The 26930-nt window shown below is 36.1% G+C and overlaps 3 protein-coding genes across 5 annotated transcripts; 2 read left to right on the plus strand and 1 right to left on the minus strand.

The window, feature by feature from the left end:
- The first annotated feature begins 5102 nt into the window (after positions 1–5102).
- On the plus strand, positions 5103–11362 carry LOC147861553 (ras-related protein RABB1c). 2 transcript variants are annotated; one of them, XR_015530011.1, is made up of 7 exons: positions 5103–5276; positions 5600–5739; positions 8204–8286; positions 8367–8571; positions 10592–10660; positions 10744–10960; positions 11105–11362. XR_015530011.1 is itself a non-coding variant. In XM_087322144.1 (6 exons), the coding sequence occupies exons 1-6, from the start codon at positions 5231–5233 to the stop codon at positions 10837–10839; spliced, it is 639 nt and encodes a 212-aa protein (XP_087178270.1). In that variant the 5' UTR covers positions 5103–5230; the 3' UTR covers positions 10840–11362. The 2 variants fall into 2 exon arrangements, 1 of the variants encoding a protein (XP_087178270.1); XM_087322144.1 differs by having other exon boundaries at positions 10744–11362.
- Positions 11363–12089: 727 nt separating this feature from the next.
- On the minus strand, positions 12090–16285 carry LOC147861554 (uncharacterized). 2 transcript variants are annotated; one of them, XM_087322635.1, is made up of 11 exons: positions 15560–16285; positions 14704–14801; positions 14536–14584; positions 14342–14424; positions 13451–13515; positions 13283–13344; positions 13127–13186; positions 12950–12985; positions 12789–12854; positions 12631–12710; positions 12090–12557 (listed from the first exon to the last, which is right to left on the minus strand). In XM_087322635.1, exons 1-10 carry the CDS (start codon positions 16250–16252, stop codon positions 12648–12650), a joined length of 1275 nt encoding a protein of 424 aa, XP_087178761.1. In that variant the 5' UTR covers positions 16253–16285; the 3' UTR covers positions 12090–12557; positions 12631–12647. The 2 variants fall into 2 exon arrangements, with proteins under 2 accessions (XP_087178761.1, XP_087178760.1); XM_087322634.1 differs by having other exon boundaries at positions 12090–12710.
- A 2300-nt stretch (positions 16286–18585) lies between these two features.
- Positions 18586–25608, plus strand: LOC147861555 (inositol phosphorylceramide glucuronosyltransferase 1-like). Its single transcript, XM_087322664.1, has 11 exons — positions 18586–18933; positions 20807–20927; positions 20994–21179; positions 21257–21420; positions 22555–22662; positions 22759–22896; positions 22994–23101; positions 23448–23582; positions 23950–24109; positions 24653–24773; positions 25221–25608. The coding sequence occupies exons 1-11, from the start codon at positions 18661–18663 to the stop codon at positions 25363–25365; spliced, it is 1659 nt and encodes a 552-aa protein (XP_087178790.1). The 5' UTR covers positions 18586–18660; the 3' UTR covers positions 25366–25608.
- The last annotated feature ends 1322 nt before the right edge of the window (positions 25609–26930 follow it).

Raw genomic sequence — 26930 nt, forward strand, 5'->3', positions numbered from 1 at the left:
CGACGAATCTTTTGCAATAGCCACTTGCCAATATGAATGATTTCATGTTCTTTGAGCACTTAGTTCGGCAATCTTTGTATGATTGTCTAAGGTTACATGGCCTTCCACTACATAATTTCATTGCATTAAGAATTTATGCACACACACAAAACTTGTAGTATGAAATCTTTGGCCCTAACATTAAATCCTGAAGTAAGAACACTAGTGTTCAAATATTGTTATTTGCATAATACAATAGAGTTTCAAGGATCTCAATGTTAATGGCACATGGGCTCAACACATGTACGCATAATTTTAGTCAAATATGTGTTCGTGTTATGTTTATTACACACATTTCATTACACATATGTCTAATGTGCTTTCACATGAGTAAATTGTATATTTCTATTTGAGTGAAATCCTCCTATATATTTATGTAAGATTGAAGGGGGTTTTCCTTGGAATCCTAAGGATATATACACCATTAAATAAAAACCTCGTTGGCACTCGACCTCAAAGCTTTGGATATCCCAAACTTAAGATGTTTTTCCCTATTACAATGGAATCTTTGTATTATAAAGAAATGGGGAGAAGTAAAATTAAAAAAACATAGATTGCAAATCCAACGATAACCCACTTTCAAGTTCAAAATTCAAATATTGCAAAGCTCAACATGATCGGTCATAGGGAATGTGTGAATATAAGATAAAGTCCCTTTGGAGAAAAAGGCTTCATGATTGGGTTACCTTATTAGTAAGTTGACATTTAGAAAAAGTGGAGACATATAACCCACTTTAAAATTGAAGGTTTATCACTTATTTTAGAAGTTCTCATGCCCGTGCTCTTTGTGTTCTTCTTTATAAAAGAGATAACAAATCCTAAAGCAGCTTGAAATTTAAGCAACTTGACAAGAGAATTGTGATAAGGTAGTTAGATTGTTTTGTGTTAAAGTTGTAAAGGCAACGAAGAGGCGAGGGCAAATTACAGTTTTTCCATCATATTGTTTGTAATTAAGCCTATCTATTTCTACTTACGAACCCCACAAGTAACCAATCCTAAGAATGATCTCTCACTTACATGTTGGAAAGTGTTGCAAAATTCGTCACCCATGACATTTGTAATGGATGAACAATTACAGAGAGTAAACAAGTCAAATGATTATGGAAAACCATGTGATTGTTGAGTCATGGTTCATCTTATTTTTATAGATAACATTTTCAATTATTGCACAATTACTTGGTTTTTTTTCATCTCCACTACATCACAACTTCAGTCGTGCTTAATAAATTACCCCACACATGTTACATCTAGTTGCATAAGTATATAATCATCCCAACATGAAAAACACACATCCTTCGCATGTGAATGCATCCCTACCTCGTTCCTTGTAAGTAGTTCACAATGCATACCATTGCTTTCATTTGGGTTAATTTGCACCCTTTGATGTGAGATCACATGTTGGCCCACTACCAAAACTCTCAATAACTTTGCACATCGGGCAAAAATCAAGTTCAACAATTGAAGTGACATAATCTACTCGAGTGCTTGACCTTTCATATATGTTGAGCATGCTCTCCGCACTTTTCTATCCATGCCTTGTCATTATACACATTTGTCTCCCAAACACATTGTATACCCTCAATTGCATTTCTTGATAGTAATTTTTTCGAACACGGAGAATCACCATATGAACTCATTATATGGTACAAAAACTTTTATGATGGTAAATTGCACATACCTTTCTTATGGCCTTTTGCACATCGCTTTGCCTCAAATCTCTGTCTCAGCCTACCTCCCATGACAACACTTATTGGTAAAAATCTCAAAAGCATTGAGAATCGGACACATAAACATGTTTTTGAGGTGAATCTCGTGTACTTTTATGTCAATAATACCACATTGATACAATCTATCTATCTAATAGTCCCTCATTTGTGTATACTACCTTGTTTATCTATTTAAAGGGCAAGATTCTCGTTTTCATCTTTTGATCTCGAACGTGTACACATGCTATAGTTTTTACTCTTAACCCGAAATTGTTGAGCACGACGAGCTTTACCATATGAGTGCATACCAAAATCTTGCTCAAATAACTATATACAATGAACTTATCCAAAAGAAACCCAAGTTTAGGTATATACTATTTGTTATTAACCCAACTGCATCCAAATAACGCTAAAAGCGCTTATAAGATGAACAAACCACACAAATAGGAATTCAAAGCAACACAAAATTGAGTTCATATGCTTAACAATTAATCACAATATGTCCATTAGCATTAACACATAGAGACACACTTATATGGGCATATGAGATGTAGACTCCATACTATAATTCTCTCTAAGAATGACCTTGATTTGATATTATATGTAGTAACTACTACAAACAAGTGATGCTTGCATGTACACATCACAACTTATAGTTGTGAATGGCATACAACTTAAAGTAATGATTAGTGATTCCCCCCTCCCCTAATGCAACATGTTGTATGAATATATAAAACATCATCTACTTTACTTATGTCACTCTCCTCAATTGCTTGAGTTATGCATTTGTGACGAAGGTTGGGTGGTCAAGGCTTGTGGTAGTCAAATTTCTCCAAATCATTTTTGAAGTTGATCACATTAGATGTGTAGGACAATACTTTGACATAATGTGGTCACCTTTATCCTAGAGGGCTCTTAAAAATCTCAAATGAGAAGGGCCATCATGTCGGTGCATCCATGTAAGTATGATGTGACTCGACCCAACAAGGCAAATATAACGTTATGCAATGTTAATCTTGATATGGCAACATGATTTCCTCCCTAGAATTGAATCGTCACGTGTTTCACATTTATGATTGAAAATGGGAAGAACTTATTGTTAGAAACAGACCAGGATTAATCAATGGCTAAGCATTTGCTAGACAAAATATAGCAATGTCCTCACTCACACACAACGCATTAGCAAAAAACTTGCGCTAACATTCATTGCTTACATGAAAACCAAATGCTTGTCTTTACAACATTTGGCATCGTGGTTCCTCAAACATTAAGGGCTAGATTTATAAGACCGACCTTGGTGTTATGATTCCCTACACATCGGAGGACAATGATTTTGCGTGCAAGGGTTATGGGTGTTGCAACTAGGGGACCATGGTTACTTCCTTGCTTTCCCAAGTAGTATGCAGAAGTTTGATCTTGTTCAACACTATTGGATGCTATAACTTTCCAAACTCCATTATACATTGTTAGGTATGTCAAAGCTTAACTTGATAATGTTAAAGGTGTTTAACACGAAGAAGAAGTCAATATTCACCTTGGTATTAACAAAAAGATGCCCAAAGGCTACAAAGAATCCATATAATCAAATATATTGGGTTCAATCAACATGTGTAGTAGCGGAAGCCCTCATGCAGTGTCCTTCCACGACGGGGGGCGGAAAAAGCCATCTTGGTGGAGCATATCTTGATAATGTTAAATGTTTGGGGAAAACATGATCCCTAATTCCATTACACATGGTTAAACATAAAAAAAACGTAATCTATATAAGCTCAATAATGTTGAGCATTGTATGGAACCGTAATCTTCTAACTTAGGTATGTCGAGCCTCACATGTAGGAGCTCAACAATGTGAATGTTTGTGAGCATGCAAAACTTCAGATGTAGAATCTCAATAACGTTTAACATTGTATAAAATCATACACCGAGTCAAGATGGGTTATAGGTAGTTACACAAAGCCTTGCTTGCTAAAGCACATTACTGAGTATACAAAGCCTCACATATGTCAAATATTGTATAGAACTATATTGCCCTATACCTTATTGTGCTAGTGTAGGTATGCAAAACTTTGTAAGTACAACATTGACAACAAGAAACATTGTATGGAACCATTCTCCCCAAAATGACTATATCTAGCTAATATGCAGAACCTTGACAAGAAAATCTCAAGTTTATACTAAAAAATGTTGACATTTCGTGGAAAAATGTCCAAAACTTTGTGTGATTAATATACTCCTTAAATACAATCAGAAGTGTTTTGTCTTTCAATCTCCTTCATCCCACACATGAATATACATGTCAAATAACGAATGAAAGAAAGAACTATTGATATAAGCACAAACACAAGTATAATAGACTATTATACCTACTAACAATATGTTGGGCTAATGCTAATAATATATGAATAATAATGGGAACTACATCCATAAATGAATGATATTCTAGAATACAAAAGTAAATGCAGTCGATCAATGCAATGGTGAATAGTAGATCATGATACACAGGTTGATTCATGGCTATGAATCAACATTAAACTTTGAAGTGTAATAATATTGCAAGTTTATTATTATTTGATGGCATTAAATAGTTGTTGAGTGTATGAAATTATACGATCATTGTTTCCTAGACGTAAGAATACAAATCTCTAGTATGATATATTACTACAGTTTTAGTGTTTGGAAGTCACTTGATAAACGAAGTGACAATATATGAAAGGCTTCAAATTATCAAGGTAAAAGGATAATGCGTAAGAACCATGCAATCTCTTATGTTGTACGACTTATTAGATAAGGTAGCGTTTTATGAATTAGAAAAGTCAAATCCATAGAAGTTCAAATCTTCATGGAAGGACTTCCAAAGATCGAAGAGACCACAACCCTAGTTTCAAGAATGATTGGGTTGAACATAGTCCCAAACATCTTTGTGTTTAATAACCTAATAACATTCTAAAGCTCGCGACATGAATGGTTTCTCAAAATACTTAAATGATCTATCATATTTGATGGCTTTTGTTCTCGCCCAGAAAACTCCTTCTACAAATGCAAGGTTGCTAAAAACTGACAAATGGTTAGGTTTTATTGCACACTATGCATCGTATCTTGAATCTCGAGACATGTCTTCATTAGATCCCAAACAAACCAAGACCCATCTATCGGGAAGAACCAGAATGGCCATGGCGGAGGCCGAGCCCAACCGGCCAACTTGCCGGTCTTGCGGACATGATGACCCCAACCAATGCCAACACAAGGTTCAAACTAAGGTTCAAACTTCATGTAATAAACGCAGAACTTATTATTATTGCATATTATGCCACCCAATATGAAACGAATGAATTATGTATTTTTGGTTCTTGTTACCATTCTTCCATCGTTCACAACAATACCAAAATAAGACTCAGATCGATACCTCCTCGGGTTATCGAGGTTTCTCTGCGCATCCTCTCCCAAACGGACGGATCTGAAACCCTAAGTCTTCGAATTTAGTGATAATGTCTTACGCCTATCTCTTCAAATACATTATCATCGGAGATACAGGTAAATATTCTTTCAAATCTCTCTCTCTCTCTCTCTCTCTCTCTCTCTCTCTCTCTCTGTGTGTGTATATATATATATATATAGCCACGTCAATTATATATATATATTCATTCATTTTTTTACTTGTAATTTCTCCATCTTGTTTTATTCATTGATCTGTTTCTTCTACCATAACTATGTATGCTTTCCCTTTGTATATGAATTTTCTTTTATATTTTTATTCAAAACCTCTCTCTCTTGCTTACCATGGTTACACTGTACACAATTACACGTGGCTGCTTTGTTCTGTGTTTTTTTACTTGTTAGTTTTTTGCTTCATCCAGGAGTTGGGAAATCATGCCTTTTGCTTCAGTTCACGGATAAACGCTTTCAACCTGTACATGATCTGACCATAGGTGTTGAATTTGGTGCTCGTATGATCACAATTGATAATAAACCGATCAAGCTTCAGATTTGGGATACGGTAAGAGTGTCATATGTTCTCATTTTCTTTTCTGCTTGATTTTTTGGGTTTAATGATCTTGAATTTGCATTATTGTGTACGTTTCTGTAGAGAAATATTCAATGTTGCATTGCTGATACGTGTTTGTAGAAATGTATGTAGAGAAATATGCATTGCTGATGTGTGCTTCTAGAAATGGGCGTGGATCACTTGCATCATTGTGTACATTTCTGTAGAGAAATATGCAATCTTGCATTGATGATATGTGTTTGTAGAAGCGTATGTAGTCTTGCATTGATGATATGTGGTTGCATTGATGATATGTAATCTTACATTATTTCATATGTGATTGGATCCCATATTACTAGTGAGCATGACTGTTTAGATCTTTTAAGGGGATTTTTATTTCTTGGATTTTTCTTGGATGATCACACTGTTTTACATGTGCTGATTCACACAACTCATAGTACGAGTGATGTTGAATGTTTCCTAGTCTTCTGATGAAATGGTTTTTTTTTTCTCATCCTTATTGAAGTGGATGAATGCATTGCTATACATGTTTGAGTTAGAAGATATGCAATCTCATATTGCAAGTTATGTCGGATGTTAAAATCCTCACGGTATTATTCCATCTGATTGTAATTGAGATGGAAGATTGCATTATCATTTGCCCTTGTAGAAGATTACAATCTCATTTTCCATGTGAACCTTATGGTGTTGGAATTTGCACATGCGTAATTTTGATAAGGAGTCAATCATAAAGGTAAGTATACACCCATCAGCATCTACATAACTTTGTTCATGCAAGTGTGGATAATAGCGGTCTTTTAAAGTAGACCTAAGGTAATAAAAATAGCTAGTTGCTCCATTTGTGTTTTTCTCATCTTAATGGGTTGGATGATTGCATATTATGGGCAACAATATGATATTACTAGTGATTTTGAATATTAAAATCTTCTGATCATAATGTTATGTGATAAAGATAGAATTTAATGATGCTAGAGATAGTTTTCTCTATTCTTTGAGTAATTACTTCCTCGACGTACACTTGTGTACACATCTTGGAAAAGTAAAAAAGATAAGCATGTAAATATATTCGATAAGAGTAATTATATAAGAGAAATAACAGAGGTTAATGAAAGAATTCTAGATCATTGTTCAATTTGAGGGAGATAGAGAGAGGAGGCTGGAATTGGCATTGGTTACAAATATGGGCGATTTCATGTTATCCATACTGAAACTGAAGTCAGTTGATATTGCACACTTATCATTGAACTTAGAGAGAGAGATATAAAAAAGAAATATGAATTTGGCCTATGGTAAAAATCATATTTACAAATATCGGGGAATTTAAGTTATCCATTTGAAATAAAAATAAAAACTCTAGTTTGGCAAAAGATCCATGATAATGGTCTTAATGCACAAGGTGTCTCCCAAGATGGTTTTACAAATATGAAGTGCATAACTACTATGAATGTGGTTAGTGGTATGGAGGGGACATGGTGTCTCATGTTGGTTGGGGTTGTGGAGTGAATCTATGTGGAAGTTCACCAACATGGTCAATAATGGTCTCCATGATTTGGTGCTGGTAAGAGGACTAGGTAAATGCATTTTAAAGGTACTAGGAGGATATATCAAGGGTTTTTACACACTAGGGGTTTTTGTAATTGCGTGCTGTTTCTCCAATAGATGATAAGAAGTGGCAATTTGATTGAAACATGAATTTGTGAGATAGGATAAAACTTTTGGTTAAAAAGGGTTAATGCAAGTTATTAAAGGACAAGCTTGTATGATAGGACTTGGAGCCAATGAGAGTTATTGAAGAGAGGTCATTGTTGTAGAGGAAATAGTTTGCAAGGTCAAGGATAAAAGTGACTAGTTGGGGTGTGAAAAAAAAGGTAATCGAGAGATGAAGACTCTGAAAAGTGGATATGATATGGTAGAGGGAGACAATGTAAAGTAAACATGATGCAAGATGTAGGGAAGGAAGTAATCAAGAGATTCACGGAAGGGATAATGAATTGTGGAGATGTAGGTGTGTTTATTATTGGCGAGGATAGATAGATGTTTTTAGCGTCCATAGAGAGGCCAATATTGACCCATAGGACCTAAGTACAAAAGTTATCTTGATGTGCGTCTCCTTCCTAAGAAGGGATATTCATACTTTGAAGCACCAAGCCTCAATGTGTGAATAAGGCATACACATATGAGCTCAACCTTCTAGGTGTTCTCTTTAGTATGATACTCAAGTCATCACCCCCTCGTAAAATATCATCATAGCTTTCACGAATTGCATTATATGCAGATCATGTTAAAATCAAGTGATATTCATCCTCCACTAGCCCTTCCTTGCATACCTTACATGCCTTTATATTTGCCTGATTTTGATTCCATAATGCAACTTCAATATGTGAACATCGTTCATAATTGTATGTTATTTGTTGAACACAATTAATGCATTCTTTTGTTCTTCTTAAAAATGTAGGCTGGACAAGAATCATTTAGGTCTATTACAAGATCTTACTACCGAGGTGCTGCTGGGGCATTACTTGTCTATGATATTACAAGGTAAAGTTTCTTTTTGATGTTTGAAGATTAATTTGGAAAGGCAACTTTAAGTTTATTTTAATTCTTTTAAAAGCACACAGACGGGAGACTTTCAATCATCTGGCAAGCTGGTTGGAGGATGCTCGCAACCATGCTAATTCAAATATGACCATAATGCTTATTGGAAATAAATGTGACCTTGCACATAGACGAGCTGTGAGCACTGAAGAAGGTGAACAATTCGCAAAAGAAAATGGTCTGGTTTTCATGGAAACTTCAGCAAAGACAGCTCAAAATGTTGAAGAGGTATGATTCTTTCCTGGCTGAATTTTTGTTTGGACAAAAACCAGCTTTCCTTGTTTTTAGTGTTCACATTTGAATTGGCTTGCTGCCCTTAATATTGAATTGTCCTTTAGTTATGTGGTTCTATGCAAGTCTCATTGGAAGAGAATTGCAATGTATATGAATTTCCATCAACTGTAGTGCATATAGTTGGCATTTATCTGGGCTCTGGTATCAATTGTAATGAAGTGAATGCCTCATTTTGCCATGGCCTCTCCCTGTCTTCTTGGATGTGTCCAAAGTGCTGGATTGCAGTTCTTAGTTACGCCATTCTCCCGCCTTTGGTGCATGTCCCTAATGAGGAGGATGGTTCATCCCACTATGGCCTCTTCCATTTTTCTAGTTGTGTCTGAATTACTCTATTGCAGTTTCAAACTGCAATATGGTGTTTTCTGATTCTGCCGTCACAGGAGACGTGAATCCCCATTTGAGCACTTGTGATCGATTGATCCAACCATCTCTTTAAACTTTTCATTTCGCCTTTCCTTTGGACTCATATGATCCTCAGCATAAATTATTTTGTTTTGCTGACTTCCATCTTCATATACTTGTCGTTGAAGAAGTTAGGAGGCCACCTAACTCTCGTGGAAATCTCTCTTCTTGAGGAAGTCCATTCTTCCCACCTCGTTCATGTCAAGTCTAGTGGTGTCCTTTCTTGCTCTCCATCATGCTTTGGTGAAGGGGGATGTTTCTTCCTTGTATGCAGGCTTGGTACAATGTATCTTTCTTGCTTGGGCATATCATTTAGTGCCTTGGAGTTGCATATTGAGTCACCTTATGTGCCTCATCCACTCTTATTTGAATGATTGTCTCTATAGGAGAGGGAGATGGAGATGGAGAGGAAGAGAGATGAAATAGTAACATGCTCGGAAGGCCAGCATGCCATGGGATCACCAACAGTTACAAAGTACTCTCCCAAGTCATGTAGGTGGGGGATTGTCCTTCTGTTCTTCTGTGCGTGACCAATTAGGACTTGTTGTTTAGGTCTTTGATGAAGCACACATGAGTATTAACTGAGGCCAGGTTCTTTGAAATAGTAGGAACATAGAAGATATCTTGATGCACTTCTGATGTTCACCATTGTTACTGAATGAGACATCCCCAATGTGGCTACTTGGGTGCATGTTGGCATCACTTGGGTCCATATTGTCAAGCCACTTAGGTGTCCACAATTTGTGAAACCATTCACTGTGGCTTCTCATATGGTTGGATATGCCTGAGTTGTCAAACTACATGTTGTTCAGCTCAGTAGTGCTTGCAATTATCCCTATTTTTGCTTGTGATTGCCAACCTTTGGTAGGTACCATGCTTTTTCTTGCAACAATCTGCATCGATATGGCTGGACATGGTGCATTAACAACATTCTGGTTTGTTTTGGCAGTTTGGTCTACCATTGAAGCTCCCTCTTCTTCCCAAGTTTCTTCTTTTGCTCCTTTTTCATGCCAAGGTTTGGAAGCTGCATTTTGCAGGTTCGATTCTCCGCTGTTGATTCGTTAGTCCTCTTATCTTCTTCCTTTACTGACCACTGTCCGAGTGAGAGTGGAGTTTGGTTCTGTCCTGGTCAGGAGTTCTTGGAAGCTAATACAAGCTTGTAGGAAGCACTGAAAGGCATGTTGATGTCCTCATATGCGATGTGTACCAAAGTGACAACTCTCCTTCTGCTCAACATTTGGCCAACCCCCAGTTTCTATTTTCAATCTGTGACCATGTGCGCATCTGTGTGATGACATGTCTCCCTATCTTCATTGTGGGTGTTTGGATGTGAGCTTAGAAATTGGCCTGCCATTCCTTGTAATCGTCCCAAGATTGAGTGTTAATGCGGCTGCAGTACTCAATCTTAGATCTATATTGGGGGCTGTAGTCCATTTTGTTTATTTTCTCCTGTCCCTTACTTTTCGTCTGCATGCATATTTAGTTATTCTTTGGTATGCTTGGATCCAGCTGGATGAAAGAAACTTGCTTTCTTGGTTTTCCTGTGGCACAGGCATTTATTAAGACTGCTGGAAAGATTTACCAAAAGATTGAAGAGGGAATTTTTGATGTGTCAAATGAGGTAAAATTTTGATGTGGAGATATTATGCGTTGCACATATGGGTTTCAATGTCTTAATGTCTTACAAACCTCCTTTCTTTGTAGTCACATGGAATCAAGGTTGGTTATGGGGGTAGTGCAAGGACAGGAGCAACAGGAAGGGATGCCCAAACATCTCAAAGTGGTGGTTGCTGCAGTTGAGAAGATCAAAATTTATGAGAACAACTTGTGGTCATAATTCTTGGGATACAGTTGAAGATATTCAAAAAAGTTTAAGAGCTGCTTAGGACACTATATTCTTGCATCTGTAGTTATTTTGCAAGTAAGTATTCTTGTACTTCTTCCAAGCCTCGCATAATGCTGGATGAAAGTGCTAGGTCAATTTATATGCACTCTATTATAGTATTTGGTTCTTTCTTAAATTTACTGGAGCTTGATGGACTAAATATTTTTCCTCACATTCCAGAGAAATAAGGGACAAGATGGACAAATTTAGTCTGCTGCCTTTATGTAATCAGAAGGAAAGAACGTGAGGAAAGATGGTTCCAGTATTTTTATTATTTTATACTGTTTTTATATGATGTACCAAGTAAGAGGGATAGAATGACAGAAAATGGATATAATGTGAGTATATGCATTTATGTAAACTGTATTGATTGAAGGCATACATGGCACAATTTTCTTATGCTTTGAATGCCTAATGTGTACGTGTAAACGTTTAATATTGCATGTGTACTTATCATTCTTTTGACAGTTCTGGAATCAAGACAGCAGTATCAGATTTCTGTATTTTACTTATATATGTTCACGCTATGCTCTATGTGAAGTAACCACAAATTATTCTGCTGTAGAGCTTTGTACTAGTTTAATTTGTGGATTGGTGTTCCTTCACTTGAGAAAAGGTGCTAACTAAATATGTTGTTCCTTTAAAAATATGTTAGCTTGAGTGGTTGATGAGGATATCCTTGTGTAAGGTTATCAGTGTTTGGTGTGTGCACGTTTGTTTATAATGACAATCCATAGAGAGATTGAGATTGTATTAACCCTCAAGTGGTTATCATGCGACATTGTTATTTATAATCACGAATTTCCAAGTGTAGAACAATCTAATGTGTTGAAAACTACTTCAAACCAGAAGAGTTATGGCAGAACAACTTTGTTTATATCAGTTGAAAATGTTCTTCCTTAATCTTTATTGAAGCTCTGTGGAGGACCAACTGGAAGTAGGTGATAATGGTTTGGATTTTTTGTATTTGTATTTGACCATTCCCCACTTGCATGTCAGCATCTAATTAGAGATTGACATGGAAAAAGAACATGTGATGTGTTGAAAATCCAATTTCGTAGCTTCATCTTTGCAATCTGGTTATTCATGTAGTTTTCATACGTACCTAATTATGGTGTAGCTTATTTTATCCAGTTCTTTTATAGAGAGAAAGACCACGAGAGCATTGATAAATTGTTACTCATGAATCGGTATATTGAATAATTGAAGCATCTTAATAAATCTCAACCAATTTTTTTGAGAGACACTCATCACACAAGAAGCCACCATAAGTACTAATAGATTGCCTGAAACATTTCAAGACTATCAACAAGCCTATGGTTTGCACTGTTCCAAAATAGCATGGCTTTGAATTAGAGATGATGAGGGGCCCTCCATTGTTTCCATCACAACAGTTTATTGAAATGTTGGAAACTGAAACCATCATCGACATTTGAAGATTAGGAATGGGACTTATGAAGAACTGATTCTGTGTAACTTTCTTGAAATGCTGCTATTGATGTTTGTTAGAATGTCGAATAGACAAACTATCTGAGACATTTCCAGAGTATCAAGCCATAACAGGCTAGCTTCACATTGGCATGATGGGGAACCCTCCATTGCTTTCTTAAAATGCTGTCAAAGTTTTTGACATCTGCCAGATGTCATCAATTGTCCGAATTCCTTGCAAGAGGATCAATGTTAAGCAGCATATCATACACCCATACATCTCATCAAATAATTGTTAATTATCTTCATCAAACTCAGCTTCTTCATCTAAACTTTCCTTCATTGCAATCTCCTCATCCTGATGAACAAAAAGTCCAGGAAGTTAGCCATTATTGCCTGAGAGAAAGCTGAGTGAGATACCTTCAGAGAAACATACCACATATGCTTGGAATTCTTTTTCTTCATCGATTGCATCAAGGACAGCTTCATCCTCCAGCAAATCCTGTAGAGACTCCAGGAATTGATGATTCAAACATAGATTTTGACAAGCACTTTCTACATTATAAAACAGAATAGTAAAAGTGCTAAGATATTTACATCATCAGCAATAATCAACTCCCCTGTATCCTCATCCTGCAATGGAACCACAGTAACAACAATATCAAATAAATTGCGAATTGACATGATACACTTATTTTCACTCCTTTCACCCAGTGTAATGAATGACATCAAATTCCAAAGAAAAATAATTTGATATACAATTTTTGTTTCTACCTTATATGCTACAAACATAAGTGGGTCGAAGGGCGAGTAAACGAGATATTCAGAATCGTTCTGAAAAACACGAGATCAAACTCAGATATACCCCTGTTTAGTTCCTTGCATTCTAGTACTTTACTGATTATATATGAAGATGAACACATTCGATACCATCCTGAAGCTAGTGACTTCAACACCTTCATGTAAAGAGTGGTCACCACTTCCACCATATACTGAAACACAATCATCATAGTGTTGATTCAAATTTCACATGTACAAATATTGGCATAAAAATTGTGCAAAGAAATTCACGTAAAGAGACATCATGCGTAGCAAAACCTGTATTAACATCCATTAGATCGTTCTCTGAGTAACAAAAGCCACCTCGCAAAGTCAAGCAATAGCTGCATGTCATTGCAACAAGTTAGCAACCCTCATTCCTTGTGTCCAATTTCAATAAAAACAACTCTTCTATAACATTTTGGATATCTATTATGCAGAAAGCTTTTATTTTAGAAAATAATTGATAGTATATTGAAGATGTCCCAACCCCAAAACATATCTAGTTTGCCCTCAAGACCTGAACATTTGGAAACATAGCAAAGAAAGAAATGGAAACCAAAGCATAGTCTACATAATCATCATGCAGCCCATACTACATAGTTATTTTAGAAAACATTTGAAAGCCTTCAAAACTTGGAATTCTAGATGATCAAGGAATGTTCATATATTTAAATACCACAGTTTCTCCTCTAAAAGACTCGATATATTAAGACTTAGACTAAACCTTTTCTTCAATCCAGTACAGTTCTTCTAGGAAGCGTACAAGGATAAAAGATATTTTTGTGATATTCGTAATGCTATATATTTGCGTAAGTTTATTTGTTATGACTTCTCTCTTATATGTTGGATATTTATGAAAATTCATGTTTGAATGAGAAAGTCTGTAATCCCATGGTTCATTGCAACAACATTGAGAGGATGTCAACCACATTCAGAAGATTGAGGCTTTTGGATAAAGTTCAATTTCCCCAGGGGATAGTAGATCATATACATAGTTGAGCACTTAGAAAGATACACAAACAACAAACACCTGTTGATTTGTAATTGTGAACACATTATTGGTAATTGGAAGAATGGCCTTACCTTAAACACTGTTTTAGTAAGCAAATATAAGAGTTTAAAGTTGATAATGCAAAATCATGCTTTGAAAGATATCAGCATAATTACCCGCTAAAGGTTAGATGCAGGCGCCTCTTTGCTAGTTCGTATGATGCAGTAGGAAAAATGTCCTCCAACTCCTCATCTGTAATCTGTAATATCCACAAGGATCACGAAATAATATCCATTAGATGAGAAATCATTCAGACTAATTTTTTATTATAAATCAATTGAGTTGACCATCTGATGGGAATGATACAAACCTCCTTCAGAACTTTATCTTCTCCATTGATTCTTAGTATTTGCACTGGACTGAGATAATCCATATCGTTATTAACATCAGAGAATTATCTTAGTCATTTAGCGCCAGATGACATATGGCAGGAATAATTCCACAATAGTATAAAATAATGGATTTAAGATAGACTCACGTGTCAAGAGGGCAGAGAAGAAAGCACTGTCTGGCATCGATGCTCGAGAAAACTCGTCTTATGAGGCAATCCAGAGGCAATTTGGTTGCAGGATCAACCTGCGATAAATAAAAAGGAATGGATTGTAAAAAGTAAAATTCCTGGCCAGAATCTCTAATGAAATCTGCAGTTTTCGTAGTGATAAAAACCATAATGAGAACGTTTGCAGCAACAAACCCTAATCCAGACACTTTTGCAAAGATATTTTGTGACTGAAAAATCTTAGTACAGGACCAAGAAGGTATTTTGTAAAGGTAAGCCACATCTAATAAACATGGTATTATTTAACAGTTAAACCTTGGTTCGAATAAAAATGGAATTTTGTAGCAGTAAAAACCCAATCCAAACCTTTGCATAGAGTTGAACACTGGAAGCTTGTTAGCAGTAAAAACCTAATCCAGAACCATAACAAAGTCTTTGAATGGTATTTTGTAACAGTCCATCCTTACATAGAATAGACATGGTATTTTACAGCTGTAAAAAAAACTTCATTAAAACCTTTACAGAGATTTGAACACTAGACTTTTCTTAGCAATAGCCCCTAATCGGACTAATATGGCATTTTTGTGGCAGTGAAAACCCTAGCAGATCGACCATAGCATTTCGTAACACTAAATGCCGTAATACAAAAATTGGACTTTGCCACTGTAAAAAACCTAATACAGCATAAACACAGTGAACCCGAATATAATGAAACACAATATTCTATTAAAAGTAAAAACTCTAATGCCGAGCAAACGTTGTATTTTATAACGTTAAAACAACCAGAACCAGAATAACCAGTAATGGAGAAGGCAAATATTGGAAAAGAGCCTACAATGGTAGTGATTCGTTTATTCGGAGGAGCCATGAGAGAGACAGTGGTGCCATCTCTATCAAGGATGAATCCTGCAGGTGGCCGAGGAAGAAGCAAAGACTCAGGATCAAACTCATATGCCTCATCATCATCATCTTCATCAATATCATCGTCGTAGTCATCATCGTCATCTTCATCATCATCATCTTCTTCTTCTTCTTCTTCTTCTACTACTTCTTCAACATAATTTCTACTGGTTTTTCTTCCACCTCTGTATAACTGTTCTCGTTTCAAGCTCTGTTCTCTTTTTACGTTCCCACCACCGCCATACCCATAGCCAGCAGTACCTCTATCACTATTACCACTACTACGACTATTCTGGTTTCTACTGCTAACATTCTTATTGCTACTATTCCTGTTTCGATATCGATCATCATCTCCTCCTCCTCCTTTTCCTCCTCCTCCTCCTCCTCCTCTCTGGAGATCTGCAGGTCTTTTCGAAGAAGAAGACGGCTTCGCAGTATTTTGTCGAGATGGTTGTTGCTTGGCTAATGCATTTACAACAAAGATGGTTGGTCTGCTAATGCCGATCCTGAGGGTATTTCTGCAACCAAAGACACGCAGGTAAGGGTGGAACGAAAGGGCAGAAGAAGAAGAAGAAGAAGAAGAAGAAGAAGAAGAGAAGAGGGATGAAGGTGCCATGGCGGAAGCCATGTCTCTGGCTCTGTGGATCAGAGCCTTTGACTTGACACAACACATGTCATACATACATACATGCATGCATGCATGCATGTGTGTATGTATATATGTATGATGTATGATGTATGATGTATGATGTATGATGTATGATGTATGATGTATGATGTATGATGTATGATGTATGATGTATGATGTTTGATGTAGGATGTAGGATGTATGATGTATGATGTATGATGTATGATGTATGATGTATGATGTATGATGTATGATGTATGATGTATGATGTATGATGTATGATGTATGATGTATGATGTATGATGTATGATGTATGATGTATGATGTATGATGTATGATGTATGATGTATGATGTATGATGTATGATGTATGATGTATGATGTATGATGTATGATTATTACACTTAGTGTACTAGTTACTACCTGAGTGGGTGTATGTCCCCTTTATGTTGAAAGGTGCACTCTGGGCCAAAGAACATATGTACCTACGACGTATTGGTAGGCTCAGCACGTGCAAGCATCGTGATTGAGCCATGTACTTGGAACACAACGGAGCTGGGCGGGCTTTTCACCTTGTCTTTACCTATGTAGGCAGCTTTGCTCGAACACTAACTCGCATGGTCCATTTGCACTAAATTAGCATGGTCCATTAGCTCGCAACATTGAATAATGGATAGATTGTAGGTTCCATATAGGAAGAAGACTTATGGATCGTGGATTGGGGTCATTAGCTAATTGTGAGAACCCATGAGTATGGCATGGAACAATAACACATATGATTATGCCTCGACTAAAATGTCAAGCTTATGGGAAAGGGGAGTTGGATTATGCATGCTTGCAAGAAAGAGGGTGTAAATTCTACTCCTAGAAAGCATGTCAATTTAGATATGACATTGTTTCCAACATTTGGGTTGTGGGCAACCGTCTACAAAGCCATTTTTCTCAAGGAAGAAGCAAGAGTTGGAAACAATGGCTTAACTAAGTATACAAAACTATACTTAGTTAACAAAACCGTACACATTAACAAACTAAGTATATTTCCAAAAAATCATTAGGATCAATATCTAAATCTATAATATTAAGATCTAACATCAAACATTATACCACTCCATTGTACTCAAATATATAGCTATACAAACTTCGTAACTTCTAACCTATTTATACATTTTTTAATTGTTGATTATACATATCTCACAAATGTATAGTTACTCTGCTAGTGTTGTCTGTCGAGTGAATTTCTTGTGTTTCAACACATATTGCCTTGTTTTAAACATGCTTACTATTAGCTAAGCTCACATTTCACCCACACCAATTAGATCCACCAATTCAACAATAATGAGAATTTAAAATTTTAAAAAATCGAATAGAATGAGCAACTGTGCGTGCCATTTTTATTAACAAAAACATTATATTATCTTATAAGCAATTTGTAATGTGTTATGCCGTGAAGAAATCTAATGGGAGATCGCATTACCCAAGAACATTCAAGGCGAGCATAATACTACATACATGCCTCATGGGACTGGAGCTCTTAAGAGAACATACTTCAAAATTTTGTATTGTCACGCATACTATTGTATCATCATGAATCAATGGCATGCAATGCTAGAACTCACTAGCTGTTTTTTTGTGTCGATTGTAGAATACATTTAACAATTTTTGTGTGTTTGTCCATTGGATTGGGTAATAATGTGGAGTTCTTGTTTAGTGCCATTCCTATCGACATACATGTCTATGTAATGCGGGGTAAGATAAACATGAGTGGAATCCACTTGTTTTTTCGTCTCTCTATGTTATATTGTCTATACACAATTAACCAATGTTTATGGTTTGTGATGTTTGTGTGTTGGTTTAGCAAATGTGATCACATAAGAACACGCTGATGACGCCTAAACCTCTCATAGGTCACGAAGCAATTGCTTGAAGATATGAAAATTGCGAACCCATAACCTCACATATCCGCCACCAAAGCGTGTGAAAAAAGCATAATTGGGACACACGAATGGCAGGGTCGATAGAAGAGGTTACGTTTCTTTTCCGAATACGTGGATAAGGGAAGGGCTTTCTTGACACTGGCATTCCGGAGGCCGATAAGAAGGACATCCAAGTGCAAAGAATTCTCGAGGATCGAATGCCGGAACACTCGTCTATTTCTCGTAGTGTGGAAGATTCGGTTGGGGGGGAGGCCTTCCGGGAACGAGAAAGGAAAGAATTGATTGGATGAAGGATGAATGGAATGGGTTGGGATGGGGATATTCTGCAGAAAGAAAATTTGATGCTGATTTTGTAATTGAGCCAAACAGATTCTTCAAAAGCACTTTAAATTGTAAAGCTCCCCCCCTTCAAAAGCATCTCATATATAGTTCATCTTCATCTTCATCTTCATCTGAGAGACAGAGGAGAGGGACCATGAAGATATCATCTCTCAGATGGAGATCGGTCATTTTCTTCCTCTCATGCACTCTCCTCCCTATGTCAACACTAGCTGAAGCTAATACAAATCTTCACAAATTGCACAAATCTTCTTCTTCTTCTCAAGCATATGTTACTCTTCTTTACGGAGATGAATTTGCACTGGGTGTTCGTGTCCTTGGCAAGTCATTAAAAGATACAGGAACAACAAAGGACATGGTTGCTCTCGTTTCTGATGGTGTTTCAGAAAAGATCGCCCATCTTCTTCGGGTAACATTCTATTTTCTTTCTTTCTTTCTTTTTGGCTACTCTGAGATACCAATGTAAGATCGCAGGAAAACTAGATGATATTCATCTCTGAAAAAGAAACCTTTAAATGTAGAAGTAGATGAGGTTCACCTCCAAGTAATAGACCATCAATACCTTTGGTGAAATGACAGTCATTTATAGCATGCCCGATGCCAACAATCAAGTATCTCTACTTATTATCTGTAACCAATTTAAAGTAGAGGATTTACTTCCAAATGATGTATGTACGTAAAATCACAAACAAGATAATCAATCATCCTCAGGTAGCATTTTCTTCTTTTTATTACTTTGGTACCAATGTAAGATCACTGGAATATCAGATGAAATTCGCCTCTCAACCATTCTATTTGAACATTGTTGGTATCTTAAAGGACACAACCATTCATTTTCTTGAGGTAACATCGTGCTTCTTTTTTACTTATCATACCAATGTAAGGTTCACATCCCACTACTGTATCAACAAGTCAAACAATGTCAAACTTGGAAACTCTCTGGGATGTGGAGAACGTCACAAAAAGGCCACTGAGAAGCTTTCGATAGAACTGACACCGCTTACAACTTGTCAAAGTTAGGTGGGATGAAATGCAGATAAAGTTGACATATGCGACTGTGGAGACCAATGTTAGATCACTGAAAAAGTAGACGGTGTTCACCTCCAAATGATTAACCTTTGTAGCATCCTATGACAATTCTAGTGTATCTTTAGCATGTAAAATCACTGGAAAAGTAGTTGAGATTTACCCAACCAAAGACCTTTATAGCATGCCCAATTGGCTATCTTTAGGATCTACTACTCTGAAACTGATGTAAGATCACAGTAAATTAGATGAGATTCACCGCCCAACTCCCAACCATAGAGCTTTTATACGTCCTTTCAAGGACACCCGAATTACTACACTTTGCTGCATTTTACTTTTCTGATACCAATGCAAGATCACTGCAAAAAGAATGATATTCATCTCCCAATGATAGGCCTTTGTAACACGCCGATGGGTGCTTCTTTTAGGGGTTGAGAAAAAATCCTTATATTTCCAAACCAATCAAAATACTTGCTGTTGAGATACTGGCTGGTTTTTTGAATATGAATGGGTAGAGAGACATACGTTTTACTAGATTATGTAAGGAAAACAAAATTTGAATGCCCTTTTTTCATGTTACTACCATGTTAAAATATACTACCTTTGCTTTCAATGAGTTCCGCATCATTCTAATTCTACTGCATGTTTATCTTTCTGTAGGTACACTCTTGAGTTTTCAGTGTTAGGAAAAACATGCGTCATTCACTAAAACTTGCTGGCTGGATATATTTCTAAATAAAATTAAATATTGAAAAAATGTATAAACTGGTGATAATTTTTCTGTAAATTTTTGGTATTTCTGATAATTTTGTATTATTTCATCCATAAAAATGAACCTCAGCAGATTAGGTGAAGTTTTTTTCATGATCACTCCTACATATCAATGCTTCAATTTCCACTTGAATTACAAAAAAGGAATATGCTATTGTCCCTTTTTAATGCCCATGGGGAGGTGTGAACATGTGCGTGCCATAGTGTTTCTAATCTGTTTTTAGCATTTGTTTTAACAGCTCTTACAAAAAAGGAATAGGACCTTGCCTTTATGTATGCATATGGATGTATAATGCTGTTGTCTCCTCATGTGCATGGTGATGTCTGCACATCTACATGACATGATGTCTATCGTCTATTGTGAATCCCTTTTGTAGCTTTTATAAAGAATGAACATGGATTTTATATGCATGAGGAGGTCTGAGGGTGCATATGCCATTGTCTGCATAGTTTAAACTCTCAATTTTCCATTCATGGCAGGACAGGCTGATGGTTGGATCGTCCAAAAAATCAACTTGTTAGCGAATCCAAACAGCCGAAGGCCTAAGCGTTTTTGGGGTGTTTACACTAAGCTAAAAATCTTCAACATGACAAATTACAAGAAAGGTAGAAAATATTTGTTTTTTGCCACAGTTAAAAATAGCTACACTAACATGCATGGTATATCTACAGTTGTATACCTTGATGCCGACACCGTAGTGCGAAAGAACATAGAGGATCTTTTTTTATGTGAGAAATTTTGTGCAAACCTTAAGCACTCTGAGAGGCTCAATTCAGGCGTAATGGTCGTTGAACCATCTCATGAGGTTTTTAAAGACATGCTGACCAAAGTGGCGACTTTACCATCATACACAGGAGGTTATATGCTTTCAGTATGTTAACATTTACCCAGGTTTTTCTGGCTTCTCACATTTATCGAGCTGTTTTAAGTGCAGGGGATCAAGGTTTTTTAAATTCTTACTATTCAGAGTTTCCAAATGCTAAGCTTTTTAATCCTCATTTATCTGAAGAAGAAAGGCATTTAAGGGGGCCAGTGATGATGGAGAGACTTTCTACCCTGTACAATGCTGACGTGGGTCTCTACATGCTTGCAAACAAGGTAAGGCTGTCGAGTCTAACCCATGATTTGACATCTTGCATCTATAGCCAATTTGATTTTCATACTTTTCGATGGTCCTTTTGAACCATAATCTTCACATTTGGTAAACAGTGTCCTTTGTTGGAGTGCATACTTTGGTCATATCGTTATCTTCGTGTTATCTTTGAGACGCTGCTTTTGCAGAACTCTTTATGACCTCTGGTGAGTTCCTTGAGGGGTGACACTTTAATATCATCTCATGGACTGGGGGCTAAATGCAACTTGTTTTTTTATCACTGGCATATGGTAGACCGTAGAATTAAATTAATATTACCCATCTGGTTTGTACATTGGATATGAGAAAACTTTCAGTATCAGAAGGATAAAATAAGAAACTTAATATCCTTTGCTTATACACTGAAAAGGGTTTGACAGCCTCTTAGGAAATACAAGGAAGAAAAAGACAACACAAGCTTAAAACAAGACAGTACAAGCTTAAAGAAACAAGTTTTTCCTCTTAGTTGGAGTAAATAGCATCAGTATTTTCTTTTTGAGCAGGATAAATTATTGGGATGGATGCCTTAGGCTGATTACAATATTTTTATTTGTGAGTTGCATTTTCATGAAGTTTTTCTGGATTGTAGCCATTTTCAGTATAAGTGGATAAATATGAAGACATTAGAAAATAGGTAACAAAGGTGAGATGCAATTTGATTTGATTCAGACCATAATTGTTAAAAACTGTGTATTTTATGTTTAGAATACGTTTTAGAATTCTCTGAAGTATTCTACACATATTCTATGTAACAAGAATTTAAAATTTTAAAATTTTAAAAACTTTAAAATTTGAAGAAGTATCTAATTTATTCTATGTTTTTAATCTATTTTATCTGTAGAATATGTATTTTTAGTATTTAAAAAAAGGGTAGAATACTTTTAGAATATTAGCATACGTATCGTACGCATATTGTATATAAATATTCTAAAACTATGATTCCGACTTCCCATCATCATTTTTAAATTACCTTGATCATAGTCTTGTATGTTTATCAGATGTGTGCATTGTATCTGAGATGCTTTATATGCATGTGCTGACTCGTTATGATATGGAGGTTATGCTCATTCTCTGTTGGTTACAAGTTCACTTTGTAACAGTGGATGGTTGATGAATCGGAACTAAGAATAATTCATTATACTCTCGGTCCATTAAAACCATGGGATTGGTGGACAGCTTGGCTTTTAGAACCAGTTCGGTATTGGCAGGTACATGGCCAAGGAATTTTACAACGTGGTTTTTTCAGAGTCGTTTGAAATACCTACTTTTGTGCTGAAAGTTCACTCACAACACTGAAATCATAGGATGTTCGTGTAACCTTAGAAGAATCATTGCCAGGGACAAGTGGTGGCCAAGATCCTCATGTGCAACTGTTCATATGGGCATTGGTCACAGCTCCAATCCTCATCGTACTCTTCCTTTGTCGTAGCTGTCTCTCTGAGGTAAACTGTCTCGTGGTAGTTTCTGTTGAAGATTTGAAAATTGATTTTGTAATGTCACTTAGACTGAATGCCACTTTTTTCTATTTTATGCTTCCAGTTTCATAAGTGCCATTTGTGGAATGGATCGTTGTTTCGCTTTACCAGGAACTTTGTATATAAATATTCTAGTGTCAACATATCTCTGCCTCACATTTCAAATTTACAGGTCAGAACTTAAAAACCGCTTTTATATATGGTTACGGAACTGTTTAACATAACATTGTTTTAGGGTTTCTCTAAGGGAATGGATACAGTACTTGAAAAGCAAAATGCTAACACTGTACTAGTGGCCAAATATTTTTGAATTTCTGGATGGAATGTAAAGAAGTCATAGCTTGTCATTTAGTAGTTTTGAGATCTTCCACTGTAGTGTGATCTATCTATGCATTTCATCCTTTCAAAGTATGTGCGTATCTGTGTCTACTTAAAGATAAAGTGATTTTGAGGTTTATTTCTCAGAAGTTGTGTCACTTTTTAAGATAAATTTTTGAACTTTGAATCAAATGGTGCAGTATTCAAATGGGGTATCTGGACTAGGCCCAAACAATGTGAAAGTGCCTGCTGCTCTTGGAGGGCTTTCTATTGCTGCATGCTTCCTTTCTGCTGGGATATCTTTTGGTGTTGCATTGTTCCTCATACCAAGACAGGTTAGCATATGGGTTCCACGTAACAGTCAGTAACGGTTCGGTTTGAACTGAACCGAACCATGAAACCGTGGCTTAACAGTTTAAACGGTTCTGGTCAAGTTCATGTTTTTTTAATCAGTTTTCGGTTCGGTTTCAACAGTCAGAAACCACAGTTTAATGGTTTTTAATTATTTTTTTGGTATGGGAATAGGTTTTAGTCGCTAGGATTCCTCCACCAGTGTAATCAAACGTTTGCATTGATGATCATTTAATAGTTAAGAATGATGACTTTTGGAAACCACTTGTAACAATCATTTGGCATTAGCTGGTTGTATACTGAATATGAGCTTTGATGCATATTTTATTTTGTTTGGTTTTCTATGTGTAGGTCATGCCTCTGACAGGGTTGCTACTGCTGTATGAATGGACATTCTTCCTCTTCTCCTTGCTATATGGGTTGTATTTGGAAGCCATGTCTGCCTGGGGGAAAATGTTATTAGGATCGTCAGTGATAGTAACAAGTCCTCTTCAGCATGATTCTGGAAAAGGTAAGAGATTTTTCATTATTCCCCCAAATGTTCCTGCAAATGCCCTTAATGAAATCAACCCCTCAAGGTGCTACTTTGATTGTCAATTTATGCCATTTCCTCAGTTGTATGTGTTATTTGAGCTATTAAAAGATCAATTCATAATTTTTTTCTTTCTGGGGTTGACCAAGGCCATTTGGGCAAATAATGAAAATTTAGGGCATTTAGAAAAATAAAGCAACAAACATGACTATTTCATAGTTTTTCCTACATTGTTTATGTATGTACTCCTTACTCTTAATGCATGCAACCACTATGCTGTGAACAACCTACGAACACTGCTCTATGAAATTTCTTTCTATTCTTATGCTGCCATGAAGTAGTTTTTATTCATTTGTTAAAGTTGACACATTGTATCACTGGTGGGAAACCGCAATATGAGGTGAAAACCCAATCACTAACATTCAAGTGCAGTTATTAAGTGAAAAGGGTTGGAATGGAGCTTTAAGTGTCATACACATCAGAGATAGTGGCGTCACTTTTGTTTTATTTCCAACCATGCAGGCAATAGACATTCAGCCACTTGGGATAATCAGACTGTACTCTATTCTGTTGGCATGGCAAGCCTGGCAATACTTGCACCGGGGCTTCCTTTATTATTTGGCGTTACTGCTCTCTTCTCTCGGTATGTCATAATATACATAGAAGTGAATTAATGATGTGATGATTGTATCCGCATTACGTTGATATTTGTGTAGAAACAAAAGATATTAGTTGATGTTTGAAAAAAGTATATATATGATGAATAAAAGCATTCTAAATTAGGCAGGTGCAAGACAAAAAACATTATTGGGTTGTGTAGATGTTATAGGTAGAAACTTTGGCTTGTATTTGTTTCAGCAGATAACAGAAAACACAGTTGGGGTTGTATCTATTTCAGCATATAAATACAAATGGTGGACTTCTGCATCAGTGAAACCACTCATAATCTTGTACTTAGCTAATTAATATACCCAACACTTGCATGTAAATTAGGCTTCAATTATTACAAGTTGTTCTACAGCATGATCTCCATTATCTTTGGTCAACCACTTCCTATTTGCTAACAATTGCTCTGGTTGTGGTGGCACAGCCTCGGCATGGTGATTGGAGGAGCTATGTTATTGGTTTCTTTTATGACATATGCATCCCAACAACTTGGGGTTCAATGGTTTCTTCGTGGGCGAGATTTTGCAAATAATCAAGGTCGTCTTGCATCTGATTTCACTAGATTATGAGGCCATCTCTCCACAATAACTTTTGCTATTCCATCTTATTTGTAAATGTTTCTGTATAATATACGTGAAACAGTGTGAGTTTAATGCCATCTGAGGACAAATTGATCAAGATCTGCACACCAAATGGGAGCTATTCTTTTTGTAGCAAGTAGAAAAGTAAAATAAATTTTATACTACTGTATAAATCTGTTCTTTTATTTTTTACCATATTAACTTGAGTTATGAAGCGCCTAATTCAGTATTCAGTATTCCGTCATGGGCTCATGTTTTTAGATTATTTAATAAGCCTTGCACTAATTGCTGATTGTAGCCATTTTATTAGCTTTTGTATTATAATAAATTAGCTCCGGAGTACCACTTTGGAGCCATTCATTTTTTAACTCAGAATAAAGGAGGTTGATTCACAGCTTGTGATGTGATTAAAGAAAAAACTAATGGAGTAAATCACCCAGTGATGATTTTGTACACATTACTTATATCTCCTATGAATTGAATAGTCCGGTGAAGTTCTCATATTGTGTTGGGCCTTGCGAGAAGTGGCATGTTATAAATGCACTTTTTCATTGGAAGGTGGGGTTACTTGGATGTTATCAAGACCCGACTGCATAAAATATTATTTGAAATATTTGAAATATCCTAGTGAGAGGATTCTAGGATATCAAGGAATGCTCAATTTGGAGTCGTGAAAATTTCAGTTCTTCATTTGAAACTTAGCTCCAAATGTGCTCGAATGGAAATCTCTTTCTTGTAGGTTAAGAGAAAATCATTTTCAAATGTTCCAAAAGCTTGAAATGCCCAAATTGAGTTCAAAATTATCGTACTCCCCTATTGGTGATGTGGTGAGAAGTTTGTTAGTGAATGCTATGTTGGTGATCTGGAGCACTTCAATTCGCAACACAAGGATGCCAATTGATAGCTTATGAAATAAAAACATTCAAATTGAATAAAGCAAAAATCAATTGCATGCACGTAAAACTTCTAGGTGTGTTGCATCGATGTCACACCTTTCTCCTTGTCAAGGCCATTGTTCGAATCAAATTACTATGTACATTACCGAAGGCGAAATTGGTGGTGGTGGTTGTCAAACATTGCAAATCTTCTCTAAATATCTTTAGTTAGTTGACAAACTTGTTCTCACATTTTCACCCTAAGTTAAGTTGATTAAGAAAGTATTGCACTCATCATAGGATGTAACAAATAGTATTGAGTGCAATGAAGTTACAAACATCTTAATGATGAAAAATCATACCTTGCTTTATTAATCAAGTTACCAAACTATTGTAAGATTAATTTTTTAGTTTTAAGATTAAGACTTAAGTACTTAAACAATGAGAAATATACAAATCACATACTTGGAGTGAAAACAGAAGAAGCTTAATGAGGAAAGATCAATCATTTTTATTAATAAAGTTATCAAGCTACTCTACAAAATTAGACTTCAAGTTTAAGATTTAAGTACCAACTCGGAGTGAAAAATGAAACTCTTGAGAAGAGTAAAAAAGTTACCTTCATTGTTCTCTTACAAAACCACTCCCAAGGTCATTTTACACTTTGATGAAGCATCC

Source organism: Azolla caroliniana, unplaced genomic scaffold, assembly GCF_043228905.1.
Source record: "Azolla caroliniana isolate FFs.n. ecotype wild unplaced genomic scaffold, voAzoCaro1.0.p SCAF_7, whole genome shotgun sequence".
Taxonomy (NCBI): domain Eukaryota; kingdom Viridiplantae; phylum Streptophyta; class Polypodiopsida; order Salviniales; family Salviniaceae; genus Azolla; species Azolla caroliniana.